This window comes from Kogia breviceps, chromosome 12, assembly GCF_026419965.1.
Source record: "Kogia breviceps isolate mKogBre1 chromosome 12, mKogBre1 haplotype 1, whole genome shotgun sequence".
Taxonomy (NCBI): Eukaryota; Metazoa; Chordata; class Mammalia; order Artiodactyla; family Physeteridae; genus Kogia; species Kogia breviceps.
This window is the reverse complement of record NC_081321.1, coordinates 97459665-97476604: the sequence shown is the minus strand read 5'-3', so window position 1 is coordinate 97476604 and position 16940 is coordinate 97459665. Positions and strand designations below refer to the sequence as shown.

The 16940-nt window shown below is 56.2% G+C and overlaps 1 protein-coding gene across 4 annotated transcripts in view; it reads right to left on the bottom strand.

Moving 5' to 3' along the window:
• MPPED1 (metallophosphoesterase domain containing 1) overlaps window positions 1-16052 on the bottom strand; it is a 78170-nt gene extending 62118 nt beyond the window's left edge. The window contains exons 1-3 of one of the 4 annotated variants that reach the window (XM_067010360.1): window positions 15847-15895; window positions 10971-11306; window positions 3727-4013 (exon numbers count right to left, since the gene is read on the bottom strand). In XM_067010360.1, coding sequence (XP_066866461.1) covers window positions 3727-3950 — 224 coding nt within the window. In that variant the 5' untranslated portion in view covers window positions 3951-4013; window positions 10971-11306; window positions 15847-15895. Of the gene's footprint in view, window positions 1-3726; window positions 4014-6377; window positions 6574-10970; window positions 11307-15846 lie in introns of those variants that run through there. The other 3 variants (XM_059080964.2, XM_067010361.1, XM_067010362.1) reach the window with 3 other exon arrangements.
• Between the last annotated feature and the right edge of the window lie 888 nt (window positions 16053-16940).

The window sequence follows — 16940 nt, the reverse complement described above, 5'->3', positions numbered from 1 at the left end:
CTGAACCTCACTGTCTCCTGGAGACCTCTCAGTGCACAGACGGGCTAGGGGCCACCGGGTCCCTTCTGAAGCCTCGGTCTCACCTAGCGAGGGGGTCGGCACTGCAACCTGGCCCAGAGGGGAGGGCCGGGGACAGGGGGCCACAGTCCCAGCCTGGCGCAGAGCGGCGCTCCCGCCCTGCCACATTCTTCAAGGACCCCGCACGGCCTGACGCGCTTGGAGGGTCTTTAAATGGGTTAGTCTAGTATCCACCGATGGGACCCTTTTTAAAGGCCAGAGAGGAGCCGCCATGCCTGGCCCCAGCACGTGCCCCATAAGGTGGATCCCAGGGTAACCCTGCCCCCCAAACACTGCTCTCACCTTCTCGCTGAGCACCAGGCCACCCGTCCACCTGGCCACCCAGGACTGAGGGGCCGGTGGCTGGAGGGGTCTCCCCAGACCACCGCAGGGTTTCTCGGCCCCCAGGGTAAGGGGCCTTCCGTCTCAGGGCCCAAAACCCAGAGGCCCAGATCCAGACATTCACTCCTCAGGCAAAGACAGCCTCGTTACCACCAGGGTCTCTGGGGGCAACTACATAAATCACAGGGCTCAATCGGAGGCCACGTTTGGACCGTCACTGTGGTTATTAAATGCAAACTGTGGATTTATCAAATAGGGCCCCTCGCTCCCCCACCCCAGAGACGAAGCCCAGGTGGCGATAAATCACGTGTTGGGAAGTGGCATCCGTCCTCCCGCGTCTCCCTCGGTGGAGACTCGCCACGGAAACCCACGTGCTTCCCTGGTGCGCAGGGTGTGAGTCCAAAGAAGGGGGGCGGGAGGGGGCAGCACCCCGCCGGATCCCCCTGCGACCCGGCTTCACCCAGCCGTGGACAAAGTTGCATTTCAAAGGCGGGTTGACCCGAGCAGGCGATGGGAGAGCACTGGACGAGGAGTCCAGAACCAGGGCTCACGGCGTGCTCTTCCCAGGACCCGGCCCGAAGCCCCAGCCTCCCCAGAGCCCCACTGCCAAGAAAACCCGGAACCCTGCCCTCCGGAGCAGGCAGCACAGAGCAGGCCAGGAGGGATGGAGCGGGGCAGGCCGGTGTGGACCCGCTCCGCCCACACCCGCTGAGTGACCGCAGAAAGCCACTGAGCTCTTTCTCCACAGCACCTATTGCTACCAGGGTCCTATGCTATCGCACACTTCATGACTTTTACCACATATCCCACTGGAGGGTCAGCTCAGCGCGGGCAGGGCCCTGTCCCTGATCAACGCTGTGTCCCTAGCGCCTGGCCCAGCCAGCGAGTACTAACAATACCGGACATTTGCGGCCTGGCCCCCCGCTCTGTGGGTTCACCTGCCTAACCCTCCGTGGTACGTACGATGAGCAGCATTATGTAGACGGGGAAACTGAGGCACCAAGAGACGCCCAACAAACAAGCGGCAGAGCTGGGCGTTCCTGCACTTCCCAGCCCCCCCCCCCCCGCCACCGGCTCAGACCCTGTGGCGACTTCTGCCTGGCCTGCTTCCTCCTCCGGGCGCCCCCCCCCCCCCCCGCCTCCCGCAACCTGCTGCCCTCACTCCTCCTCCTCTGGGTCCCAACCTAAAAGTCAGCGCTTCCAGAGGGTCCTTCCTCAGCCCCCTGGCCGCCCTCTCTCCTGACTTCTGTTGCCCTAGCCCTGTTCTGGGACTGGGGGGCCGCCCGGCGGGGGTGTTCTACAGGACAGCTCTGCCTGCTACTACTCAGCCGTATCTGCGGTGCCCGGGGGTCCCTCCTCATGGCTGTGCAGACAAATGCGCACAGACACATACCCCACCTGCTCTGCCCGAGGGGCCCGTGCTCTCGCCCGTCCCCAGTGGCATCCGGGGACCTCAGGCACTGTCCCTTCCAGCCCAGGAGGATAAACCCCATCAACAGAAGGGAAAACCCAGCCCTGGGAAGGCCTTCCCCGCTGCAGCAGCCCCGCCAGGCCTCAAGGTCCCAGGGACCAAGGGAGAGCATGCCGAGGACCCAGGGCCTCCCATCCTGCCCAAAGCTGCCAATGTGGCTCCAAAATGGGTACTGGAGCTGGCTTCCCAAAGAGAAACCTACCAAGAAATAAAGTCAGCAGCTACTGACAGGCCAGCCCCGCAGCTCCCACGGAAATGAACGTTTTCCAGAGCAGGCGCTGCAGGAAGGAGGGTGTTCCCAGTGCTGGAACCCACCCCCAGGCCTGGTGCCCACCTGCCTTCCAGAACCCCTTCGCCCATGAACGATGTCTCTGCACCCATCCTCTACAACAGAAGACCAGTCCCGAGGGAACCACACAGTAACAAGAGGCAGCCACCTCCCCACCCCACTTCCCGGCCGGAGGGTGGAAACCCCCTGGCTCCTTCTCTACGTGGGCCGCATTCTCCCGTCTCCCCGAAGGGACAGCCGCTAATACCTCACGCGACCACTGCCCCCTAGAGACGGTACTCAAGGTCCTAGAGGAAGCTGGGGTCTGTGTCCTCATGGGGGCATCTGACCCAGGCTGGAGGTCAGGGGGGGCCTGCTCCGAGCCCCAGAGACCAGGAGCATCCCCCACCACAGCTCTGACCTCCCTGTGCTCTCACTGGGAAGTCGTGGGGCTCCCCCCTCGTCAGGGGCTTGTCAGAGACCCAGACCCAGCACAGGGGCACCCCAAAGGGGCTGAGAGAAGTTTCTACAATGTCTAAAGTCTCACATGGAGGCACGTACATACTTACGTCCAGAGACGTCACAGCAAAAGGATGCTGAGCGTGGAGAATGCCCTGGGCTGGAGACGGGTGTCAGTTCTGGCGCCTGCCAGCTGTGTGGGTTCGCATGGGTCACCTGTCCGGGCCTCTGCTTCCTCACCAGGTAAGCCCTGTGGCGCAGGGCTGATGGGAGGGGGCAGCGGGGACAAAGGAGGAGGCGGATGTTCTGGCAACACCCGGAGTCGCCCGGGGCAGGGCCAGGAAATTATCTACCTCCACCCTGTGCCACCTGCGCCACTGGAAAAAAATCCAGGGAACGGGGGAAAGGTTCTACCTGTGCACAGGAGTCCCAAGTCTATGTTCTCGCTGCGGCCCCACGGCTGGGGCACCCCTGGTATTTTCCATCAGCCCCAAAGGGCAGGCAGCAGAATTCCCCAGTCCTTTTGGAAAGCATCTCTGCTTCTTCAACAGAAGCAAAGGGGGTCTGGGCAAAAGGGAGGGGTTTGGGGAAGAGAGGCCAGCCAGGCCAGCCCAGGGCCCTCCCCTGCCATGGGGCCTGCAGCAAGTCCCGTCCCCTCTCTGGGCCTCGTCCCCCCCCCCCCCGCCATCTGTACAACGAGGAACGTGAATGAGACCAGGGGGTCAGTAACCCAATACCAAATACCAAGAAGGGGCAGCTGGAACTCAGCCCCCCAGACACTGCCACAAGGACGTATGGGCCTGGGGTTGCCAGGACTTTGGGTTTTGTACGGCAAAGCCAGAAGTCTGGATTTTTATTTGCAATCACCTCATTTTTCAATATTTGTAAAACATTCTCCTGGCCAAATGAAACAAGACTCCAGGCCAGAATCGGCCCACAGGCCAGCACGCTGCAACTTCTCCCACATCCCTCCCAACTCAGAGCCTCGCTGATCTGGGGATTCCAGAACCTTTGCATGAAACGCTTGGGCCCAGAAGCCTGGAGGCACCCCGAGTCCAAGAGCCCACCCCGGACGGCCCTCACCACCCACACCTTCCACCCAGCAGCCCCGTCCCGGGCGCCCACTCACATCTGCACGTGCGGCGGCTGGAAGCGGCCCTGGTTGATGTTGTAGAAGGTGAAGGCCTGGGTGGGGTTGGAGCTGTACTCATCCACCTCGATGATGAGCCGACTGTGCTGGTGCCTCCGAGCCGCCATCACGTGGGACTGGGAGAAGGCCATGCCCAGGCCGCAGGGCAGGAGGGCCAGGGCCTCTGCCTTCAGGACGCCGGGATCCCACCTAGCGCGCCACATGGACCTCCGCAGGCCGCCCGGGCATCTCCCGCCGCCCGGCCCCGAGCCAGACCTGGGAACAGACTGAGGAGATGGAGCAGAGCCGTGCGACAGTTAATCTGTTTGGGATTTGCTTTATTTAATGTCAGATGAAGATTTAGAAAGAGGGAGAGGGCGGGGGAGAGGAAAAAAAAAAAAAACACACAGTCGTACAGCTCAAAAACTCATTACAAATCTTTCCAACTCAGCAGTTTGATGAATATACTTTGGTAAAAGGAAAAGGGAAGGGAGGGAGGGGACCAAAAAAAAAAAAAAAAAAAAACCCACAACGCCATGGACGGATGCATGCATGGTCCAACATGTTTAAATACTTAAGACTTTTTTTTTTTTTTCTTTGCCTTCGACAAAACCCCCCAGAGCCCACAGCGTGGCCGTGAGATTCAGAAGACAATGGCTGGTATTCTGGAAACAGGTAAGGTAAGTTTTACCTTTCGGAACTGGGGAATAGGAAGGATTCACCTCCAACCCCACCTGCTCCCCTCAGACCCGCCCCCCCCAACACACTCCCACACGGCCACACCCCTACAAGCCCGAGCACGGGCACAAATTCCTTCATCAGCCACCATTTCGCCTAAAGATATCTTTTTAGCAGCGCCCGGAGAAGGGATTTTCCCAGAACGATTGCCATACACCAACTCAGCTCAGAGGGTGGCCTTGGTCGGCGTGGGGTGGGACTCTACTTAAAAACAACAACAACCTTCTCAGATGCCTTATAAGGATCTCAGGAATTCCTATGTTCCCAGTCAAACCTTGAATCCACTCAAATCACAGCTTACGCACGCTCTATATATTTTTTTCCTTTCTTTCATCGGAAAGTACAGTTTGCATTTGGAGTTACTAGATTCAAATGTCCCTTTTTGATTCCAACTTGGCTATGTGGAATCTCGGAAACGTAGGTCCTGGATAAGACTGCATCCGACCCTGACACACACTCTTGCCATGACGGCCCATGCTTCCTCATTAAATCATCTTCTTTCTTGTGCTTTTCCATAATTTTTTAACTATGTCAATAGGAAATGCCTCAAAGATTTGTTTTGTTTGGGTTTTTGGTCACTAAGACCCTCCGACCATTGTATCTGCACTTCATTTAACCAAGGAGAAAACAACATCATTTAAACTATTCCTGGACAGTCAGATCCCAGTCACGTTAAACGAAGAAAAATCCCCTTTGCTTTGCACGTGGAAGAAGAATGGACACAGTCAGAAAACAAATTAGATTAGGAAAATGACAAAAACTAGAGACTGGAGAACATTTTAATTAGGTGCAAAGGAGAAATGGATTATTAATTTCTTTAACTCTCAACAATCATGCCCATACAAGGTGCCATAAATAGCACCTCTGCTCTCCCGTCACTATCCTCCCCCGCGAAAAATGCACCCTGATTCAGAATACATATCCCTCCTCTCCACTTGGGAAGATAAGGAGAAAACAGTCAGCCTTTTCCCTCCAGGACGCACTTGCTCCGGTTCTTTGTCCTGTTTGTTGTTTCTAAGGAACCGGCTCCCCCAGCGGATGCAGCGTGGCCGGCCTCCTAGCTGGGTGAGTCAGGGTGTCCAGGCCTCGGGGCCTGTACCCATCCTATTTACCCCCGGGAGAGGCCTCAAGGCAGCGGACGCCGAGGTCCGGGGCTCCAACAGCCCAGATCTGAACAAGAGTTTGAGGCCCAGCCTGGAGCTGACCTGCTGTGTGACCTTAAGCCAACTTCCTAATCTAAGTCTTACCTTCGTCTTCTGGGAAGTGGGTTTGATAACAGTAACATCGCCCCCCAGGGCAGCTGTGCAGGTTAAACGAACGGGAATTCTGAGCACAGTGCCTGGCGGGTACCAAGTGCCCGGCTAATGTTCGCCGTTACCATTATAATCGCTATTCAGTTCAATCGGGGACCTGTGTGCGGAAGGCCTGCTGTGGGCAGGTGCTGCCCAGGTGCTGGGGCACCTGTGGTCCAGGGGTGTCCAGTGTGAACAAAGGGGGCAGCTCCAGGAGCCCCGAAGAACCGCCGTTTTCTCAAATGTAAGCTGACTACATCAAGCCCCTGCTTGAAATCCTTACCGTGGCTCCTCTGATGAGGACCCAGGGCCCACGGGCCCTGCCCACACTCCAGCCACACAGGTCTGTGCCCAGCAGGCTCCAGTGCCCAGAGGCCTCTAGCTAACGAGTGCTGCGCGCTGGTTCAGAGCACGCAGTTCCAACACTTTCAAGGCTCACCACCTACCTACGACACAGGTGTTCCAATACCTCCCATTCTGCAGACGAGAACGGTGTGTCACAGAGAAGTGAGGTCTCTTGCCCAAGCCCAGCACAGAGAGAGGGCGGTGCTGAGACCTGGACACAGGCAGCCTGGACACCGCCCCCCCCCCCCGGCCTCCTCTCCATCTGGCCAAACTCACCCTTCACCCCTCAACAACGCCAGTATTTCCTCAGAGAGGTCTTGATCAGGGGTCCTCGTCCCAGGGTCCCATGAAGAGCCTGGATGTCCGCTGGGGGCTGAGTCTAGGTCTCCCTCGCTCACCCTGGTACGTCAGATCAAGCGCCAGCAGCTCTGCGACCTGCCAGGGGCTCCCATTCCTCGTCCACGAAATGGAGAGGAAATAGTACCCATGTCATACGGTCGTGACGATTAAATGAGGCGACATATGTAAACTGCTTATCACAGAGCCCAGCACATAGTAAATGCTCAGAAATGTTATTGTTGCTTTTATCACCATCATCCTCACCCCAGGGCCCATCATCACAGATGCTTCATAAATACCGAATGAGTGAAGGTACGGATGCAGGGATGGATGGAAGGATGGAGAAATGGAGGGAAAGATGCAGCGATGGACGGAGGGAGGGGTGCGGGGATGGGGCCCTCCACCCACCCCTGCCCCCGAGGAGTGGCCGCCTGCACGCCCTGCAGCCAGGCTAGCCGCAGTGGGGGAGAACCTCTCTGCACGGGGGGCCTCAGCCAGAGAAGGCAGGCTGCAAGGCGTCCCGGGAGGCGCTCCGCAGTGAAACGCTGCATTTCACATAAAGGGGGTTTGCGATGGGCCCTGCTCAGAGAAATCAGGGAAACTGGGAACGCAGAGCCTTCTTTTAATACCCATTTAATATTTATGGAGCTGCGGCAGCGTCAGCCGCTGTGCGGAGAATACAGCCGATCCACCAAGGGGGAGCAGCGACTCCCAAACAAACGGCTTTGAGCTGGGAAGCATTTACACCTGGTCCACAGAACAACACAGCACGCAGGCAACGCTGCGGGGGAGACCACCTGGGCCTCCCTCCTGGCTCTGTGTCCAGTGGAATGACCTTGAGCAAGTCACACATCCTGGCTGGGTCACCGGGGCCTCCTCCGTGCCAGTGGGGAGGAAGGAAATGGGACTACAAAGAGGAGGGTAGAATAGATTGATTAATGCATTTACCGATTCAACAAATGTTGACCTTGGCCCTATGTGCCATCACCGGTCCAGGTGCCACAAAGAGCAGTGAAAGAATCAACAGGTCACTGCCCTCAAGGAACCAGAGGTGGGGGCAAGAAAGCAAACACATAGGTAAATAGAAAAGATACTTCCAGATAATCATATGTACCTGGAAGAAGATAGGATGGGGTGATGCAATAATGAGTACTGGGGGAGAAGAGCGTTGTTACTTTAAATTGACGATCAAGAAAGGCCTGTATAAAGAGGTGCCATCACCTCAAAAGTGAACGCTGAGAGGGAGCCAGACCTGGAAAGAGAACCAAGGCAGAGGGAACAGCAAGTGCAAAGGCCCTGAGGCAAAGGCAGCATCAATAAACAGTCTCATCATATTATTGTTGTTGGCCCCCGGTGTGCTTCTGCAATGGAGGAGGGCCTGGACTTTGAGGTCAGAGGTTCAGGGTTCAAATTCGGTGCTGTTTAGCTACGGGACCCTGGGCAGTCACTTAACCCCTCTGCGCTTCCACTTTCTCATCGGTCCCGTCAGGAGGTGACAGGTGGGGTGACGGGAGCCTTGTGCTGACCCCTCCATAAAGGCCCAGTCATCCCAGATTGGGAGAGTTGAAAACTTCTTGTTGAAAAACCTCCTTCCATTGTTTAGGGCCTGCTTTTCAAAGGTCTTACTCTTTCACGAGGTGGTTTCTCTTTTTGCCTTCCCCTCAGAGATGTTTATTTGTTGGTCCTCAGGTGCCTTGAGGCGAGTCAGGCCAGGAGGAGGCTGGATGCCGGCCGAGGCACCAGGCGGCAATTAGCTATTCGGGACGGATGGCACGGGAAGCTCATACCCGGGCAAGAGGCCAACCTGGACCCCAACCTCCCACTGCTGCCTCCACAACCTTGTCTGCACTCCTTGCTGCGTCACCGAGGCCACACATCACACCAGCCTCCAGAACCAAGGGGCCAACGCGCACTCTGACCATGCCATTCCTTCCCACACACTGGATCTCGTCAGGAGCAACCTGCTGTCCTGCGGGGAAGCCCGGCTCCTTAGATCAGCCCGGGAGCCCACACCTGCCCCCAGCCTCACCACTCAGGCCAAGCTCTCCACTCCAGGTTTCCCCGGCACACCGGGGGTCCACCTCTGAGCCTTCACACGTGCCGTTCCGCCCTCCGCCTGGAAGGCTCCACGCACCACCTCCACCTGTGCACACACACCTGTTTCCTGGCTCGGGGCCTCGGGAGGATGTCCGCTCCGCCCCCCCCCCCACTCTGACCTCCCTGGGGTTTCTCTCGCCGAAGCTCCCGGAGTAACGTCCTGTGTCTGAGCTGAGACAAAACAATACACAAACGAATGAGTGACTAAGAGAAACCATACAGGCCCTCAGGTACCAAGCCCAGACTCCAAAGCAGCTTTAACCTCCTCAGATTTGGGGTTTCTCACCTGTAAACATGTGGGTGCTAAACCTCCCTCCCAGAGCCACTGGCAGGAGTGCAGGACACGGTACCTGCAAAAGCACCTGGCTGAGAGCCAGCACCCAGTAGGTTCTCACTAAGCGTCTCTTCCACTGGGGTTAGAAAGTTCCGATGAAATCCAGGAGCTCCTCCAGGAGCTCCTCCAGGAACTTCCGAAAATCGAGCAGAGGTTTTCAGATAATCCGGGGGCTCCCGGCCCCTGCCCTCCCATCCAGTACTGGGTGGGTCAGAGGTCACTATTTCCCAGGGTGCTGTGATTGGACACACCGTGTACCACCTGCCCTTGACTTGTTTTCCAGGCAAACTTCACCCAGGTCACCACAGAACACCAGTCGGCTCTGAAACGCCCACTGCCCCCCTCGAGGGCGGGCCCTGTTCTGGGACCCAAATGACTCAGATATGAAACTGACCATCAAAGGGCTTGGAGCCCCATAGGAGCAGCTGGACAGATCAGCAGGGCAGCTCAGACCCCTTTATGAGGAGGTAGAGGGGAGGGGCCTGGAGGGCCCCCAAGGAGGCCCCTACCAAACTATGAGGCCCGCCAGCATGTGCCGAAGGCCCGAAAGGAGACACTGAGAAGGACCTCGGCTTACACGGAGCATCTTAATAGCAGGTGGATTTCTGCAAAGGAGACACTTGGGTGGTCTCGGCAGCGCAAACCTGCCCAACAAATATGGAAGGGAAATCTACAAGCCACCGCGCTGCCGCCGGGGTCACCGATCTGCAGACCAAAGATAGCTTCCCTTTGCCACGTGGCTTGAGGCATATCCACTCCCTCAGGCTCTTCAGAGCTGGGGTGGGCTCGGGACAGTCCCGGTTCACGTCTGCTGTCCCCGGTCAGTAATTACGACCAGCATCCTCTCCGGCTCTCAGAAGTGCCTCCATTTCAATAGCTGAAAATGTCATAAAGGGTAAAGGTCACCGTAATCAAGGCCAACCAGAGGCTGTTAAGGCGACCACCCCCAAAAGGTACCGATGTCTCTCTCTCTCTCCATCACTGGCATGTCTGTAGCCATAACTGAGGCCAGGACCATACTGTGCTGTCCTGAGTCTGAAACTCGGATGACAATCAACGATTACACAGGGGTGACTGTCCGTTAAACAGGAGAAGCCCCCCCACCCCGAGAAACATCTGCCCCGAGGGCCTTTCCCGCAGCAGCGTTCTGACGGAGCCCAACACCTGGAGAGTGTCCCCAGGATACCAACCCTGTCTTCACTCCCACTCCTCTCCTCCCTGGACCGCGAGTGGGGGGCAGCCAGCAGCCCCAGCCCCTCCAACGGGTCAGCCCAGCGTGCAGACGACTGTCTCTGGCCGGTCGCCCAGAGCGATGCAGAGAGGAAGCCAGCTCAGCCCAACGCGCGCTGCTCGCCGAAGCTTTTGTTGAGAACTTAGCGGCAAGGCGGCAAAATGTTGCAGAAAAACCACGCCCACGCTAACACCTAAGTTGTGCCCCCTCAAAGCAAAATGCAGGAGGAATCATATGTAACAGAAAAGTGCCAAGGTGTGAGGATTTGGGAATGATTCTTTTACAGGCCATGCTTCCACACGAGCTCAAAAGTCACTTTTAAACTGTTTCTTTTTTTCCCCCGTTGTTTTGCTCATGCCTGAAAATATGCAATTGATTAGTCAGTAGTTGAAAATGTCAGAAAGGGTAAAAAAACAAAAAAACATAGGAACTCAAAGGAAAGGAAAAAGAACAGACAGCCCAGTAGGAAAAAAATCAGACCCAATCCCCCCATGTGTCTGAAATGACAGCCCTTATGTTTGACCTCCTTCTTTATCAACTGTGGGTTTCCAAGGGAAAAAAAACCCACAATACTGGCCTGCAGCTGGTATTAGCAGCCACGTTGAATAAGCCGATGGGCTAAGTCGATGAAGAAATCCACAAATATTGTGAAAATTAGACCATATTCCTTGAAAAAGGATCAACCACGAGTGACTTTAAAGCATTACCGCTTTAAAACCTTTTAGCTGGGCCCATTTTGAATTATGACTACATGATTTTAAATTACACTTTCTAATTCCTCGCCGCCTACCCCCCCCCCAAGCAGTCGCTGCCGCTTCATTTTCCAATTATGTACTTTTATTTCAGAATGATGAAGAGTGCTACTTACTGGATCATGTCCTGTCTGCCACAAATAGCTGCTCACTTATTCCTTTAATTTTAGATATGAATGCAGTCAGTTCACCCCGCTGGTCTTCCAATTCTGAATATTCTCCATTGCCGGAGCACCGAACGAGGCCCGAGAAGCAAAGAAACCCTCAAAGCTCGGGCTGAGAAATATGTTTGTAAACCAGTGCTCCGCTCCATAAATTATTATAATTCTTGGTGCTTTCTATATCCATCTAGCAGATCAGCAATCACATAAATAATGGTGAATGGACTGATTTTTCTTCTGCAAAGTGCTATGTCCTAGTTTTCGAAATAAAGCATTTGGAGAGTCGCGTATCTGTGGAGTTGAGATGGGAAGCTGCTCGGATCCGTTTCAAACAAGCACGCACACATACCCACACACAAAAGGAAATACGAGTTACATGTGAAAAAAATCAGCATTCTGAATCCCTTTCCCACGTTCGCGTCAAGTAACACTCAACATTAATGGAGGTGTGGGATGCACATGGTTGGGGAGGGGGAGAAGCAAGAGGGTCTGGGGTGCTCAGCGTTCAGTTACAATTTGCAAAGAAAGTGAACGTGGATTTACAGTTCTCATGGAAATCTATTAAACAGATGTCACTGAAGCATAATCAAATTGGCACTATGGTAATTCTACACTTAAGTCTGAGATTGGGGTTTTGCCATTTTTATGATCAGTTTAAGTGCATTTTTTGTGATCATGTGGGAATTTGCAATTAAGGATTAAATCTCCAAAGTATGATCAATTAACTAATGTGTCTGAATGACAAACTTACAAAAGCAAAACTCCATTCTCCACACACACACACACACACACACACACACACACCCCGTCCCCCCCACCCCACCCCCCGCACACACACACCCCTTTGTGCAGGGAGCCTAGGGTGGGGGAGGGAACATTTGCCTTTTCCATGAGCATTGCAACGCCAAAAGCACTTCGTTGCGAAGGGGGAAAGGCAGGGTGCAGAGATGAGCTCACACTTCTCAGGTAGCCGGTGCAATGTATTTTGCAGCCTTGCAGGCTGCGATACTGTCGGAAAATGCAAAAGAATGAAATGAAGGGGAAATGAAAGGCAGGCATCATTTTCTCCTTAAAGTGATGAAATTAGCATGCGCGATGCTAAAAGTCTTTTCATGTGTAGCAACGCTGAGCCTCAAATCCTTCTTGGAAGGAGGGGATGGAAATGTGAAGTCATGCAATAGAAGCAAACTTTCAGGGTTTGGGGTTGGGGTGGTGGAGAGAGGCACCTACTCCATCCTTGAGTCTGAACTCAATGCATCGCATCTCACGATCAACCAGAGGGGAGACTTTTTTGGGGCAGTAGCTGCATCTACTTATGATGTACGACCAGAGTCTGACATCAAGCTGGCCAAGTTCACGTCCAAGAAAACTCCGCCACATGGTAATTCACAGAAAGGTGTGGAAAGACCAAAGAACATCTCAAGCCACTATCTGAGTCCAAAATTAAAACATATAATCCCAATTTGCTAAGATTTTTTTTTTCATGGGATTGGGCTGCCCTTGTTGGCCACAGATATTTTAAATGGAAATAAAGCATAACTAAGTCTTGTCTCCTTAGCGGGGGGGGGGGGGGGCGGGAAATCAAAATAAAGTGAAGCATTTGTTTTAGCAGCAGAATGGCCCTGTGACCAAGGAGAGTCACAGCAAATCAAATTAACAGAGGAACTCTTTATACCTTCTCTCCAACACCACCCCCCAAAAAGGGGGCCTCTCTTTTTTTTTTGTCTCCCTTAGGGTTGCTTTTGCTTTTTACATTTTTGTCACTTCTTCAGACCCGAGTCACACAATGTCAGTGGCAGTTTGGAGAGGATGCTAGCTGGTGGTCTCATTCCGTGGGGACATCCACACCCCAGGAAACACGGCTGCAGGGAATTGCTTTCAGGGCGACCCAGCATAGCCTAGATGGTTCTTGCTGTGTGAAGCATTCCCTTCGCCCCCTCTCCTCCCTGCCCCCCAAATGTCTGGCATATCTGATCCTAGAGGGTGAGAAGTTTGGCCGGAAGGAAGACCCCACAGGCAGCCTGTCTCACATCTGCGACACCGTTAACAGTGTGATCGGTGGGCACAGAGCAAGCCTGAGAACGCATTCCCGGGCTCCTGCACCCGGGGAGTCCCTTTCCCCAGGGTCCCTCGCTCCAGAGGTGCAGGCAGACAAAGGTACCAACTTGCTGAACGGAGAGATCTCAGAGAGAAAAAGAATGGAAAGGGGGGGGGATGCTTGAAAAGACCCTTTTTCTGTTCCTGGTGAGGGAGGGGCAATAGGAGAGACATGTCACATTGTCACATTAAAGATTTTGACAGACAATTGAGGGATAACGCAGAAATTCCACCCTTACTGCGGTGCACCGCCGAAACTTGAAAGGCGTTAACTAACCTCCACTAATTGCATGTTTTTCTGTGCATAATATTTACTTGTTAAAAGTCTTTGCCTGGATGATTCATTTCCTCTGCCCTGCAATTCATGGTCAGTTCACAGGCCTGAAATTGGGAAAACGAAATCATTTTGATAGATTAAAAGATGACTGCACTTTGAGGAAGGTTTTCTTTTTTCCACTAGTCCAGAACCCGCACCCAGAATGCTGATTTCATTTCTCCTTGAGTGCTACCCTTCAGTGAAATCCTGCTACCATCCTTAATTCCTCAGACAAGTGCAGAGAGATGTGTCCTGTGTTAGGTGAATGCCTACAAGGGAATGTAGCAAGTTCAAGGGAAAACAAATGAACTTAAATTACTTTCATCGGATGAAGATTTAATAGTGGACTGGGAAATTTTTTAAAAGCAGGCTTTTCTTGAATGGCTACTTTATGTGTCTGTGTATCCCTGACACTGTCTGGGCGCTAATAGAAAGATCTTAAAGCCCCAGTCTCTTACCTAAACTTAGACCTACTCTATCTGTCCATAAACACAGCCCACAGGGTTAGGGTGTATATGAATGATTTTAAGCGTTCCCACAGCAACTGCATCGCATGTAGGTGACACTCTGAGCCTACCCACATCAACGTTATAGGGACCTACTTCAATCCAGGTCTTCGGAAATTCCTGGGACTAAGAAATAAATAGGAGGGCTGCCCCACACTGAACCACTTCCGAATACACGACTAAACCACTGTGACCGGATTATCGCCTTTTGACTATAGCCATCAGCCAATTAATGCACGTCCACACAGGGGCACTCTAATAGATGTAACCATTTCGCAGAAGCCCATCTTCAGGAAAAAGATCTTACAAGTGCTGTGGGGCTGCCACTTGGAAAGCCAATTTGCAGGGAGCTGGGCGTCATGAAGCACAGTTTATTATGCACAGCCGCCACACCGCAGTCCCCGAGTTACACTGTGCCCGGCTCCAGAATGCCTCCGGATCAGCCCCCGCTGGCTCTACAGCCCCCGGTGTGCTCCCCGCCACCAGAGGCCTGCCTCGGCCCAGCCAAATCCACGCCCCCTCCCCAAATGGTCTCTTAGTGCGTTGGTTCGCGTGTATGGAGGCCTGGCTTCCAACTTGAATGTGGCAGTCAGCCGGTGGCCTCTGAGACATCCCCCAGAGCATTTTAGCCAATGTGACAAATTATTCATGAAGTTGGTTTAATCTTATTTTTTAATTTTTTTTGCAAATACCAGGTAGGGTATTGACGTCGGTAGCGTCTGCTTGGGCCCCCAGCATGGCTGGTCCCTGCTAAAAAGCCTCACACCACCATTCAAGTCCTGTGGGGCCAGCTAGCCATTCACCCACCAGCCCACTTTTGTTCACTGGTTTAATTTCATAATTGTTTGCCACTTGACAAGCTCTCCGCTGGGCCGTTCAATAGGGGCCTTGGAAATGGGGAGGGAGAGGCGATCAAGCCCCCAAGTGGAGCTGGGAGAGGCTCTGACCCATCACTGGGCAAAGACTTCCCAGAGAGCTCAGCTTGAGCGGCCCGCGGGGGCCAGTTCCAGGGTGGGGCCTCCCGATCCCACCTCCAGCCTCCCAGCCCCAGGGGAGAGGGGAGGGGAGGGGACGGAAGACACGGTGGGTGTAGCACCCAAAGCTGCCACAGACTCCCGGACACATCAGCTCTCACACTGACCCTCTTCTGTCTCCACCGATTCCAGGGAGACTATGCGTGAATTCGCTCTCCCATAACAAGTCGCAGAATAAACACACACGAGACAAAACTGTTCCTCAGCCTGAGCAGTCCATGAAATATTGCCTGCGTGGCTGGAACCTGCCTGGTCAGCCACTGAATCCCCTGTGCCCGGCGCACGGCAGACAGTAATAAATATGTACAGAATGAGTGAGTGGATGGACGGGTGGATGGGTGGATGGATGGATGGATGGACGGATGGACGGACGGATGGATGGATGAAGTTTGCAGCAATGCCTAGCAAAAGTGGCCACTAGACCAGCATTAGTCCCGCCTCCCTTGTCCCCAAGTACCAGCAAGGGCTTCGCTGCGCACAGTAGGCTCTCAACGACTAGGGGCTGCTATTGTTATCACCATCTTCATCCCTTGCACCCCACCAATCCGCTTCTTCCACCAGCAACTCCGCCAGCAGCCAGCAGCGACTGGCGAGCTGGGGAAAAGTTTCGCTGACCCCTCGGCCCCAGTCAAGAGTCCAGCGCCCCGGCCGAGCCCCTCCCAGCGGCACCCGCTAGGCCGCCAGGGCAGCCGGGGTGCCGGGCCAGGGCGCCAGCACCCGGCAAAGGCAGCCAAAGTAACTTTGCGGGCGCCCCTGCGCCGCGCCGCGGGCGTCACCCCGCGCCTGGAGAGGGTCCCGGCCGCGCCCCCGCCCGGCCCGGCGTCCGCGCCCAGCGCCCGCCGCGCCCCGACCCGCGCCCGGCCCGCCCCCGGCCCTACCTGGCCCCGGGATCCTCTTCGGCGGCCGCGGCGGCCGCGAGCTGCAGCGCGCACGGAGGGAGGCAGGGGCCCGGCTCCGGGGAGGGAGGCGTGCAGGGGCGGGGGCTCCTCCGGCTGCGGCCGCCTTGCCGCGCGTCCGAGGCAGCAAGTGGGAGCCAGACTCCTCCTTCGGGGGGCGGGGGGGCTCCCCGCCGCCAGCTCCCTCGCCCGCCCGCCTGCCCGCCCGCCGCGCGGCTCCGAGCCTCCCCGGCTCCCCCTCCCGCCGCCGCCCGCCTCCCTCCCCTCCTTCCTCCCCGCCTCCCCCCGCCCCGGCGCCGGGACGGGCGCGCTCGCGCCTTCGGTCCCCAGTCCCGCGCGGCCGCCGCCGGGGCCCCCACCGAGCCGGCCAGGCCTCGGCCCTCGGCCCCCGCCCGGGCCCGGCGACGCATCCCGCCGCCTAGGGGAAGGGGGCGAGGGAGCCGGCCGGGGCGCGGGCAGGAGGAGCGGGGCCCGCGCTGCGGAAAAGCGCCGGCGGCTGCCGCGCCTCGCCCAGCGCCTCTCCCCGGCCCGGGCCCGGCCGCGCGCGGGGTGGGCGGGGAGCGCGGCGGGGGCGCTCTCACCTCCCGAGCCGCGGCAGCGGGCACCGCGTGCTGGGGCGTTCGCTGCTCCTTCCGGGGCGCCGCGGCCCCCGCCCCCGGCCCGGACCCGCTTCCAGGACCGCGAGGGCACACGGCCCCGGACCCCTCCTGCCCAGAGTCTGAGAATTCGCCTCCGTCCCCCTCTCCGAGGGATGTGGACCCAGCCCCTAGGCTGCAAAGGCCTGGCCCCCCCTCCTGCGCCCCCATCTGTTCCCTCGGGGGGTCCCAGGTCCCCAATCCCGGGGTGAAATGGGTGGCCAGCAGAGGTCTAACCCGGAGTGGGCAGGTAAGCTGGTCTGGACCCGAGGACCTGGCCCTTGGCTTGAAGAAGGCCCTGACTTATTGGGGAGGGGGGAGAGCAAAACCCCAGCTAACGTGGCCCTACCCTGGGGAGTTTGAGAGGCCCCTTTCGACCTCTAGGCTCTGCCATGGGTGGAGACTGGTGTCCACCGGCACAGGTCAGGCCGGGGCCTCCCA